At 42.0% G+C, this 12,932-nt stretch overlaps 1 protein-coding gene across 1 annotated transcript in view; it reads left to right on the top strand.

Moving 5' to 3' along the window:
* Window positions 1-12,697, top strand: part of ITGB3 (integrin subunit beta 3) — a 42,807-nt gene extending 30,110 nt beyond the window's left edge. Inside the window, exons 11-15 of the mRNA XM_069951992.1 lie at window positions 4,917-5,139; window positions 5,532-5,635; window positions 7,035-7,154; window positions 9,781-9,947; window positions 11,693-12,697. Coding sequence (XP_069808093.1) covers window positions 4,917-5,139; window positions 5,532-5,635; window positions 7,035-7,154; window positions 9,781-9,947; window positions 11,693-11,764 — 686 coding nt within the window. The 3' untranslated portion in view covers window positions 11,765-12,697. The remainder of the gene's footprint in view (window positions 1-4,916; window positions 5,140-5,531; window positions 5,636-7,034; window positions 7,155-9,780; window positions 9,948-11,692) is intronic.
* Window positions 12,698-12,932: the final 235 nt, after the last annotated feature.

Below are 12,932 nucleotides of genomic sequence, written 5' to 3'. Positions count from 1 at the left end.
GCTATGATTTGGAAGGTGAGGGAGACTTCCTGCGTCAGAGTACAGTGCTGTAGACCCCGCTATGCAGACCATGCCCCTCCCCCACTCCCCTCCCACCCAGTACAGGGAGCTCTTAAACCAAAGCAATGCTCTTAAACCAAGTCACAATTTAAAAAAACTGTCAGCTCTTAAACTAAAACGCTCTTAAACCAAGTTACTCTTAAACCAAGGTACCACTGTATAACTTTATTAAGGCAATGTTTCAGCATGCATTTGTTTTCTTTAGTCTCCGGAGTACCCCTTTAAAAAAAAAAAAGAAGTTCCCTGTGAGCTGCAATTTTGGACATGTGCAGTAGACTGTAGATGCAGCTTCACATATCCATAGTGTCCTCTGTTTGTTGCAGAATTTTGCAGCAGATTTTACCCATTTCGGTACAAATCCACAGATCCTAAGCTGTGACCTAATTCATCACAATCTGTATTTAGCAATGCTGCAAATTGTTGGCTCGTGTTACATTGTTGGCACCTCCTTGGCTCGTGGTATTTTCGAAATAACGGGAAAAGCACTTCTGCAATGGAATTTCCTCATAGGAAAAGGTTACAAAGCAAAACCGAGGGAGAGGTGTTGTTTTACGAGAATGACCAGATTGACCTTGTTCAATTGGGCAAGTAACATCCCCCACTCTTCCTTATCATCACCTCTGAATAAACTGATGCTTCTACAGTCCCACAGGCTCTGCTGCAGGTTCTGACATATAATAAGGCTGCATTCAATGCCCTTTATACTGATACATTAAGGCACAGATGGGGAACCTTCTGCCCTCCAACTGTTGCAAAACTACAATTCCCATTTGGTTGTCCAGGTATGATGAGAATTGTAGTTTTGCAACAGCTCGAGGGCCAAAGGCACCTTGGAGCAAAGGGAAGAAAATAACTTTTTTTTTGTTTTTATCTTTTTAGTCTCCCACCTCCTGTTCAGACTTGACAGTAACTCTGGTGTATTTTTGAGAGGGAAGGGGGGGGGGGGGGGTATGGGGTTATGGTGGTATTGGTCAGGTCTGGTATGGCGGTGTTATCCAGTCACAGTATGGTGGTATTGTTCAGGTCTGGAGTGGCGGTATTATCTAGTCACAGTATGGTGGTATTGGTCAGGTCTGGTATGGCAGTGTTATCCTGTCACAGTATGGTGGTATTGGTCAGGTCTGGTGTGGCAGTGTTATCCTGTCACAGTATGGTGGTATTGGTCAGGTCTGGTGTGGCAGAATTATCCAGTCACAGTACGGCGGTATTAGTCAGGTCTGGTATGTCGTTGTTATCCAGTCACAGTGTGGCGGTATTGGTCAGGTCTGGTATGGCGGTGTTATACAGTCACAGTATGGTGGTATTGGTCAGGTCTGTTATGGCGGTGTTATCCAGTCACAGTATGGTGGTATTGGTCAGGTCTGGTATGGCGGTGTTATCCAGTCACAGTATAGTGGTATTGGTCAGGTCTGGCGGTATTATCCATTCACAGTATTTTGGTATTGGTCAGGTCTGTTATGGCGGTCTTATCCAGTCACAGTATGGCTGTATTGGTCAGGTCTGGTGTGGCGGTGGTATATGTGACGCCTGGAGCTATTACCTACCAATCTACCAATCCTGTGGTGAGAATTCCTTTGGACAATATGTAGACTGCTCTAATCATTGATTCAATGTGAATTTTTTTTATGTTTTAAGCCGTTAAAACGCATGGAAAATGAGATTCAAACAATGTTCCTCCACGTAGAGAAATACATATGGCCAAAACCGCGCTCCCATTTCTTAGGCTACGTTCACACAGAGCAAAAGGAGCGGATTACGCAAGGAAATATTTCCGCCTGAAATCAACTGACGCTGAATTCCGAGCAGAATATAAGCAGAATGCAAGCAGAATCCCTGCGTATTCTGCTAGGAAAGTGTTCAGCTCGTAATCAGCTCTTGACAAATTCAGCGCGGAATACTCGAGGAATCCGCGCTGAATCCGCATGCATTCAGCGCTGAAATTCAGCGAGTATTTGGCGAGTAAACTAGACTATACCAGAACATATACTAGAATCCTCCTCCCCCCCCCTTTTCCCCATTTCCGCGCTGATTCAGCGAGTAATTTCCGCTTGTATTACGCTTGTATTCCGCGCTGAATCCGCGCTGAATCCGCGCTGAAACAGAAAATCAGAGCCCCATTGATTTGTATAGGCTTCCGCTAGCGGAAGAATGAACATGTTCATTCTTCTGGCGGAAAGCGGATTAGTTCAGTGCGGAAATTCCACTGTGTGAACTGCAGAGCAGAATTTCCATTCAACACAATGGAAATTAGCTCTGCACCTATTTTAACGGCTGAAATTTCAGCGCTGATTCAGCGCAGAAATTCAGCTGCTTTTGCTCAGTGGGAACGAGCCCTAACTCAGTAGTCATGTGCTGTTACCAGATTATTGGCTATACGCCCATTGGTTACCCCATGATGGTCTGGCTTCGGCTGCATGTGGTGATGTACAGTAAATGTGGGAACGCGGCCTAAGAATGATCAGATATCAGTACAGAAACTAGAAAATCATGGTGCTAATTGGTGAGTGGAGATGGGGTGTATCAAGTTTAGCGCCTAGGGCAGCAGCAGCTGTTAATACGGCCCTGCCATACAGAATGCTTTGGTTGGAGCCCATTATAAGTCCGCAGTGTCTATCAGGCACCACCGGTATCCATTGGTATTGTCTTTGTTATCTGGTTGTATGTCAAAATCTTCTCAAACAATGGCAGAGGGAATTTGTCCATGGCTCATTTACTATTTTTTTTCTAAATAGCAATGAATAATGTTTCCGGATTGTCCCGATTTCTGTCCCAATGGGGCTTGCTGGGAAAGAACAGGAAGAATAGACTGCTGACAGTGATAGAACACAAAGAGTCCTCAGGACGGCCATACTTTGATTTTTGAGTGCATGTCACTTTCAAGTTGTTGTTCATAGATTTGGGGACATAGTTATAGAGGGGCAGAGGTGGAAGTTGCACTCAATGCCTACGGAGGCCAAGATTGTGAGGCCCACTATAAATTTAGCATTGGGTCCTGCAGCAATTTTTTTTTCTTTCAAATCAAATCAATTGGTGTCGAAAAGTACCAGAAATTTGTAATTTACTTTTGTTAAAAAAAAAATTCCAGTCTTCCAGTACTTATCAGCTGTATGTCCTGCAAAAAGTGGTGTATTCTTTTCAGTCTGACACAGTGCTCTTTGCTGCCACCTCTGTCCATAATAGGAACTGTCCATAGTGGACGCAAATCCCCATAGAAAACCTCTCCTGCTCTCCGGACTGGAAATAATACACCACTTCCTGCAGGACGTACAGCAGCTGATAAGTACTTGAAGACTTGAGATTTTTTTCAAGTAAATTACAGTTCTCTGGCACTTTCTGGCACCAGTTGATTTGAAATCATTTTTTTCTGAAGTACCCCTTTAGGTCACATATCTGTTTAGACTGTTAAAATGAGAGAAGCCTCTATATAACCAGTCACCTATCATAGAAACATAGCATACAGAGAGCAATGTTTATAGATGGCGGAGCAGCCCAAACCACCTAATAACATTTGGAGTAAAGTTCACACCATTATTATCTTTATTATTAACATTTTAGTAACTATTTCTGAACAGTCCTGCATTGTAGCCTCCAAAGTTACATGGTGAGAGAGTAGACCGGAGTGCAATTTTGGTTGCATAACAGGATATAGTAGGCAGACTGTGTGGGATAAGTGGGCAGACTAAGCCACTGATATTGCTCTTTTATAAACATTACGTATCTCCTTTCATTGCCAAAATTCAATTTTAACATCATGCGACAAAGTTCACAGTACAAATCATGGCGCCCTGGCCAAACATCTCTATTCCCCAGGATTCTTACTTTTTTACCCTGGTAAACTAAAGTGATGAAATATGTACACTACTATGACTTCCGTGATCCCATTTTATACTGTACACAGGGTGGGAAGTTAGGTTTGGCTGGAGGAGTTGTGTCTGCAAAAATTCTCATCAAAAGAGGCAAACACACACAAATTGATAACATCACCTCCCTCCTCTCCAAAAGTCCGATATTTAAATAGTGTTGGTGGGGGAATCAGAAATTGTCGCAGTCCTACATGTGTATTAATGGAGACTAGGTGTGGAGTTGCTATTTTAAATGATCCTGTATGGTAATTTATACTTTTTTATATATCGCAGAGGAATAAAATCAGTACTATGATATATGGCGTTTTATTATTTAGAGTAATTTTTGGAGTAAAAAGTTAGGAGACCCTGACTGAACTCAGAGGAGAGACAGTAGGAGTCATGTTTACTCCACCCACTTAGTGATTGATAGCCTCTCACTTTCTAGTCCTCTCAGGATTTCTTCACTTTTCACTAAGAAATAATGCATCAAATCACATAACGGCGTTGGCGCTGTTCTATCCATGTGCAAAACTTAAAGCGAATGTACTAATGGTACATTCGCTTTAAGTAATTCTCTAGGTTTTCCACTTAAAAGAGTTGTCTGGGCTTAGAAAAACATGCCTATTTTTTTTTTTTTCAGAAACAGCACCACTCCTGTCCTTAGTTTGGGTTAGGGTTTTGCAGCTTGGTTCCATTGACAAGAATGGAGCTGAAATGTAATAGCACAACACGACCTGAGAACAGGGGTGGTGCTATTTTTGCAAGAAATTAGCTGTCTTTTTTCTAATCCTGAATAACCCCATTACCATTTAATTTGATACTTACAACATGCATACAATCTATTTAAACAAGTAAAAAAAATTACCCCCAAAAAGAGCACCTTACTTGTTGGAGTAATTCTTATTTTAATCTACCATGTCTCACTCTGTTTTCCTGTTTTGTACAGACAGCCTGACTTCCCATAGATTCATGTCCTATACAAGCTTATGTGTCTTCTTTTCTACCTTGCAGGACATGGACAGTGTAACTGTGGGGATTGCATCTGTGACTCTGACTGGACGGGAGACTACTGTAACTGTACCACCCGCACAGACATGTGTATGTCCAGCAGTGGACTCCTGTGCAGTGGAAGGGGGCAGTGTGTCTGCGGGAAGTGTGACTGCACCCAGCCTGGTTCATATGGAGACACCTGTGAAAAATGCCCAACTTGTCCGGATGCCTGTACCTTTAAGAAGTGAGTGTTATCCTATGCACCTTTTGGTATGCCGTTTACATAACTACTCCCTGCAGTATCATTCTACTCCCTATCACCTCTGTAAATTCATACCGGAGTATACATATAAATCACATACAAGCTCCTTCTGGATAAAAAAAAAAGACTGGTAGTGTTCGTGGCACTTATCCTGCTTACAGTCACTGAACTTCTATTCAATACTTAAGCTTTTCTATTCTCGGCTCTCTGCTAATGAGTTTCATCATATATTTTTTATAATATTTTATATATTCAAACAGCTATAATATAAGATTGTGGCTGCCTGCAGTAAGTTTACGGTTAGGGATAATTTAACGTTACTAATCCACAGGGGTTGTGCCAGAGATGATTTTTATTCTATATCATATACTCAGGGGTTGCGTGGAATGCAAGAAGTTTGAGCGCGGTCCCTGGTTCGAGGAAGAAAATTTATGCAAGAGAATTTGTCGGGACGAGATTGTATCTGTGTCAGAGCTAGGTAAGTAATGCACGTGTTAACGTTTTAAGGGGAAAAGAATTGACGTCTTGACTATGATGACCTTAAGATGAAGCTTTCATCTATAATAAATCATAGAATTTATTTTTTTTACTTTTCTTTTAACAGGTTCTGAGAGGGATATCATGAATAATTTAGATTAACTAAACTGTCCAATATTTAGACAGTGTAAACCTAGACTCTACAGTCTAAAGGTCTCCATACTCATTAGACGTATATTGGCTGAACTGGTCAACCATCTGATGTATATGTGATAAAGTTGAGGTAGAAAAGGATGAAGCATTTTGATCTAGGCAGGATTAGGATCTATCTAGGAACTCTTGAAGAACTTGGTTGTCTGGGTTGCAGAAAAGGTTGTTCCTGCTCTGTTCCCTGGTGCTCACGTCCTTCACCACACCCAGAAGTGATGTCTAATAGCTGCCTGATGTCACTGTAACACAATGATTGCAACTGGTGCCTGCTCCCTGTGGAAGATATACTTCCGAAACGAGCAGAGTAAGGAAGTGAGTGTCAGGGAGCAGAACAGATAAGACCTTTTTCTGGTCAGTGGTGTTCCCGCCTGAGGTCAAGTTCTTAAACTGACTTTGAACCCACAATCTGCCTTCCCAAAACCGTGTGTACTGTCAGATAGCTGCTTTTAATCCTGGGGTCCGTTCGGGAGGTGATGCAGTTATTGTCCTAAAAAACAACTTTAAAACTTGCGGCCCTGAGTCAAATTGGCATAGCCTAGAGTACCTGCGCCCTAGGCTTGCACCGCCTCTCCGTCCCTCCTCATGATTAGGGATGCCCCTGGAAGGATTTTTCCCCATCATCACTTAACTGAACACTGCACGTATTGGATGGTTAAGGCACCTGTGCAGTGATGAATAGGCGAGATCCTGCCTCGGGCATTCCTAATGGTGAAGAGGGCGGGGAGGAGAGATGGAGAGGTGGTGCAGGCCTAGGGCATAGACACTCTAGGCCACACCAATTTGACACACAGGGCTGCAAGTTTAAAAGCAGTTTTTTTGGACAATAACTACATAACCTGCCGAACGGACCCCAGGACAGATCTTGGATTAAAAGCAGCTATCTGACGATACAAACGGTTTTGGGGGGGGGGGGGGGGTCCAGATTGTGGGTACAGTTCACTTTACTGGGATGTTCTGCAATTACATGCAAAGACCAAGAGTGACTCAGTTTAATTTTTTTTTTAACTCTCCCCTTTAAGTTCTTTTAGAACTAGTCTGTAATGCCTCCTGTCAGATGTATGTCTCACTTCATAAAGAACAACTCAAGGGATGACCTGGGTTCCTACCTTAGAAAGAATGTGACCCAGTGACCCAATAATACAGGTTAAAGTCCAGCTAATATCTCTTCTGCTTTCATGTTTCCTCTTCAGTTGACAATGGGAAGGATGCCGTGAACTGCACCTATAAGGACGAGAATGACTGTGTGGTCAGGTTCCAGTACCATGAGGACTCCAGTGGGAAGTCTGTACTTTACGTCATAAATGAAGCAGGTATGTATGTGACAGATAAGTAGATTTCTTCAGATACCTCCATCATTGCATGCCATACTTGACCTTGACCACTGTAGAAAACTGCAAAACAATGTCAAGTACTTAAACGTCCTTTTTTTAAAGGGGTTGTCCACCTTTGGAAAACCCCTTGTCATGTAATACACTGACGGACAGCTGGAAGGAATCATGGCCTGGACTTGCTTTCTTGCAACTTTAACAAAGTAACATAATGTTTATTATGGTCAGGCTTTGGACGGCTATCACAGGCTTGTGATAGCGGACAGCTGCTGTAAGAAAAATGCACATCGCTTTGATACATTGTACATTGTAGTTTGTTGGTAAAAGCATCCAGGAGTCTGGCTTATTCATGTCATAGGGATCTTGCACAGTCCCCAAGGTGACATTGATGCCATGCCTACCACAACCATCCCAGTCACTATTATATGATACCCACACAGGGTAAGAGTAAGAGGGCAACATAAGGCAGCATTGTTGAGCCCTTAAAGAGGGTGCAAGACATAAGCACTCCACCTGTCCATAGGCTTAGTTTGGTGTGGCAGTTCAGCCTCACTAAAGTTATTGAAGCTCAACTGCAATACCAGACACAGCTGATGGACAAGGATGGCACTGTTTCTAGAAGAAAAGCAGTCATTTATATCTAGTACAACCCCTTTGAATGGGTTCTCCATCAATGGATCACCAGGCTGGCAAAAAAAAATTAAGGATACTCACCTTCCTGATCCCCCACTGTCATTCCGACAGCACCTGGATCCATGCCTTGACACATAGAAAATGCCTGCTCAGCCAATTGCTACCGACTACAGTGACCCTATTGATTGGGCATTCCTTGTGTCAAGGTAAAGACCAGGAAGTGATGATCAGCAGGGACCCGGCATCATCAATGGCAGCAGAAATGGATAAGGCAGAAGAGTATACATTTTTTTCTTAGCCAGTCTGATCCCTTTTAAAACAAAATCTTTAACTCCATCTAAATAACATCTAGAGTCGGCACAAGACCCACTGCCTTGCATTCCCAGGAGAACTAAACAGAAGAATGGAACAATGCAGAGTTCTGAAATAAGATGCCCCAGAATTATTTTGTACTGCAAATTGTAGTGTAACGGGAAACATAATCTGGACCGCATTCTTTGAAGATAAGAAGGGATTTCATCAGAGTTTATAATGGTCCATATCCCAAGTTACATGTGAACTGCTGCCAGAGAACACAGAGTGCCAGTGATGATGAACATTCAGCTTGTAGGTAATTTTGGTGACGTTAGAAAGGATTTTCTGCCTAGAAATTAATCTGGATATTAATAAAAATTCCCACCCATTGCCGCATTCTGTGACATGTCCCAGATGCCGGGAGGGAGTCGTGTGAAAAAAACATAAACCTTACAGGAATTTTTCCAGCCCCTTTGTAAGATCTGCTATGTATTACCTCAGCAAAAAGTCCAGAAGCTGAGATCTTAACTCTTCGACAGCTGGTACAAATTAACTCTATTAAGCAGTAACATGGTAAGGGCCCTTACCATGTTGACAGATTATCTGACAAAGATTTGAAGCCAAAACCAGGAACAGACTATAAACAGAGATCAGTTCATAAAGGAAAGCCTGAGATTTCTTCTCTTTTCAAATCCAGTCCTGGCTTTGGCTTCAAATCTTTGGCAGATAATCTCTCAGATAATCTTTCTGTGTAAAAGGGCCCTTAGACAACTACGGACAAAATTCCTGGTTTTCCCTCCCTAACTACTAGGAATCAGCTACTTGGTGGTGATAAGCAAGCTGCAGCTTAGAGGAGTGGATGGGATTTTATTAAGAGGCAGTAACATTAATAGCCAGACCGTTAGAGGTCCAACCCTTCCTTATCAATACCGAAGCCTACATGCCCCTTCACTATGAAGATCACTGGAATGTAATGAGCTGAAGATCTCCATATAAACAAGCTGCTGTGTCAAAGGGGGCGCATTAAGTGCAACATAAAGATATCACTGGACCTACAAAAGATCCTTGCTCCTGTACTCCAATATTGTGCTGGCCACTTCCAAAGCTTACCCTGTTCACCACCATGAATTTTAACGTACTTAAAATTAGTCCACTATTTGCTCACTTAACAAAATATAAGGAGCATATAACTTAAAACCACATGTCAAAGCTATGCAAATTCCTCGGAACATGCCAAATTCTCAACTTACAAAGTCATCCTCCAGCACACAGTAGAGGAAAAACCCACATTGGAGGAAACCTTTAAGGAACCATGGCTGAAGGACTGCCCTTCTGTTTACATTAGAGGGCTAATGTCAGCCTATAACTCATCCAATAAAACTAAAATTGTTCAGGATACCAAATATAGAGTGGCAATAACAAACAAATAAAAGACACAATAATGCATGTATGTAATAGGTAAAGTTTTAGAATAATGATTAAAGTGTACCATGAAACCAAACTTTTGACATGTCAGGGAGACATGTCAAAAGTTTTTATCAGTCGAGGGATCAGAGAAATAAGTGGGGAAACAACCGCACTGCCACTACAAATATTTACTATGGCAGTTTGATCATAGATTTTAATGTCTTGCATCCCTTCACTGCTTCTCCATGAGTAACATCTCTTTTACTACCCACAGAATGTCCTCAGGGTCCTGACATCCTTGTGGTCCTAATGTCGGTCATGGGAGCCATTTTGCTTGTGGGACTGGTGGCGCTGCTTATTTGGAAGTTGCTCATTACCATCCATGACCGGCGTGAATTTGCCAAATTTGAAGAGGAGAGGTCGAAGGCCAAGTGGGACACGGTAAGAATCGGAATGATACTTATAATATTTTCTGATCAGAGATGAACTTCCAGAAGTGGGTAACACATAAGGTCAGGGCATAGTCCTGGGGTGTACAGACTTCCTGCTATTAATGAGACGTCACCTTTATAATTTCATTATGATTCTTCTTTGGAACCATTTATCGGGCATTTTTGTCAGTTTCTTAAGAACGTTATCTTGTTACCATGATGTTCAGTATTGAAGTTCTGTTTTTCTTTATTATTCATGGTTGCCATGATGTTTCCTATATAGGATTATTAGCTGTAATAAAAATAATACTGGGTTCCCTATGGAGAGGGGAGAGGGAAAGAGGGAGATTAGTTGGCAGCAGAGAGCAGAGAACAAAGGATTACACAGCGGGAGCTTTGTGAAAGCCGGTATTCAGAGGTCAGAGAGTTCAGTGCTGACCTCAGAGGAGATAGCCCAGTGATGTAGCTGTAAATTAACTCTTTATTATCCTATTCTGGTGCCTCATCTTCCTCCACCCCTCCCCTCTCCATAGAGAACAATGAAGACAGGGGAGAGAGGTTCAAACTGCTTTCTCATGATAAAAATGCATTTTTTGGCTTATAAACCAAATGACAAAGTTTCTTAAAATCACCTGTACTATTGATTTCTGCAGAAAAATTTAAACGGCAGGTACACTTTAACCCCTTAGCGATCCATGACCCCGCTCTGAACGGAGCTGCTCCCGGCTGTGATCTGCAGTCGGGGAGTGCCTCAACGGGACCCGCGCCGCGCCGTCGCAATGACGCTGATCCTGGCTCGGCAATACATTGCAATGGCCTGCATCAGGCCAGTGCAATGTATCACCGATCAAATGGATCTTTGCTGTGTATATACAAGCACTTCTAGTTAATGTAAAAAAAAAAAAAAAAAAAAAGTAAAAGTGTTTTTATTAATAAAAAAAATCCCCTCCCCTAATAAAAGTCCAAATAACCCCCCCTTTTCCCATTTAATAAATCTAAATAAATAAATAAATAAACAAATAAATAAATGTTTGGTATCGCCGCGTGCGTAATCGCCCAAATTATTAATTAATCACATTCCTGATCTCGCACGGTAAACAGCGCAATCGCGAAAAAATTCCAAAGTGCAAAATTGCGCATTTTTGGTCGCATCAAATCCAGAAAAAATTTAATAAAAAGTGATCAAAAAGTCGAATATGCGCAAACAAGATACTGAATGAAAGTAAAGATCATGGCGCAAAAATTTTTACCTCACTTAGCTCCATAGACCAAAGCATAAAAGCATTAAAAGCCTGGGAATGGAGCGATTTAAAGGAACATATATTTGTTAACAATGGTTTGAATTTTTTACAAGCCATCAGATAATATAAAAGTTATACATGTTACATATCGTTGTAATCGTAACAACTTGAGGAACATGCATAACAAGTCAGTTTTACCCCAGGGTGAACGGCGTAAATGCAAAACTCCCCGAAATCCAAACAAATTCCTTTTGTTTTTCAATTTGACAGCGCAAATGATTTTTTTCCGGTTTCGCAGCATATTTTATGGAAAAATAATGCCGGTCATTGCAAAGTACAATTGGTTTTGCAAAAAATAAGGGTCTCTTGGTGAAAAAATCCAAGCGCTATGGACTTTTAAACATAAAGTGGAAAAAGCAAAAGTGCAAAAACGAAAATTGGCTTTGACCTTACGGGGTTAAACCCAGGAATAGGAACATAAAAGTGGTTGGTTGACACACCTTTCTTGTTTCAGGCACACAACCCGCTGTACAAAGGCGCTACTTCAACCTTCACCAACATAACATATCGTGGGGACCCTAAGTGATCCAAGTCACTGAATATGGACTATTCCAAGACAGGACAAGAGCCACTGCTGTGAAGCCTCATACATGCCTCTGCCGCTTTGGAGCAAGTGACACCACTATGTGCTCCGCAGCACTCCTCCTGACATCATGATACACAAGGGGCTCCTAGGCTTTGCTGGAACTGTCCCTGACAGACGGGATCGTGTCCATCGGTCAGAGGCCTTGTCCAGCTGACACATCCCGGCTCTGAGCACTGAGAGACAATTATTTGCTCCAACACGATCAGAAGATTAAATTTTCTTTTTTTTTTTTTGCAGAAATCCTACAGGTATCTCAGGAATGCCAACCTTACAGACCCCTCCCCAAATAGGACAGGACTTGTTCCTTCTCCATCCATAGGAATCATCAATACCTGGAAAAAGCTGTGTCTTATCCCTGATCAGTTTTGATAAATTTAGAACTTAAGGTGGTTTTCTATGTAACTAGAGTTTCAACACTTTGCCTAATTAAGGTGGAACAACCACTGAGGTGGAAGTTAAAGAATGAGCAAATAACTAGATATGGGGGGATTTATCTGACTACTGTATTTACATAGACTACAGATGACCATTTTTCTCAGTGTTGCAGTTCAACCTTGCTTTAACACAACGGCCAATTGCCATGTTTTGCAAGCTTAGCGTATAGCATTGAACTGTGGAGGACATCTTTAGCTGAACGCTGGCATCAGCTTAGATCTGTGTTAAGAACCATTGTTTACATGTCACTAGTGTGAACTGAGACTTAGCGAGCTTATCGCCCTATGGTCACTAATACTGTGATGACTGATCTGCCGCCTCTTAAACCCAGCTCCGGTTCATTGCTTTGTAGATGAATAGATTTAAAACAATGATAAACTGCATTCTGTGAAAAAAGTTGCTCAGGTTTTTCAAGCATTTAAAGACTCTTTACTGTAAGGCAATGCCTCTTTATTAATAGTGTAATGCTATGCTGCCACCTGATGGACAATATATGCAACTGCAGCTATACAAGTTTTCCATAAGGAGTATTTTGCATCAGGTTGTTAAAGGGAACCATTCACCCCGTGGCCCCCGGCAGAAACTGACATACAGTGACATAAAGGTCAGTATACTTACCACATCGCTCCCGGTCCCGTCCCGGATCCCGTTGTTGACACGGAGAAATCGACGA

The sequence above is a fragment of the Dendropsophus ebraccatus genome, chromosome 14, assembly GCF_027789765.1.
Source record: "Dendropsophus ebraccatus isolate aDenEbr1 chromosome 14, aDenEbr1.pat, whole genome shotgun sequence".
NCBI classification, from domain to species: domain Eukaryota; kingdom Metazoa; phylum Chordata; class Amphibia; order Anura; family Hylidae; genus Dendropsophus; species Dendropsophus ebraccatus.
The sequence above is the reverse complement of the archived record's forward strand: the minus strand, read 5'-3'. Positions and strand labels throughout refer to the sequence as shown.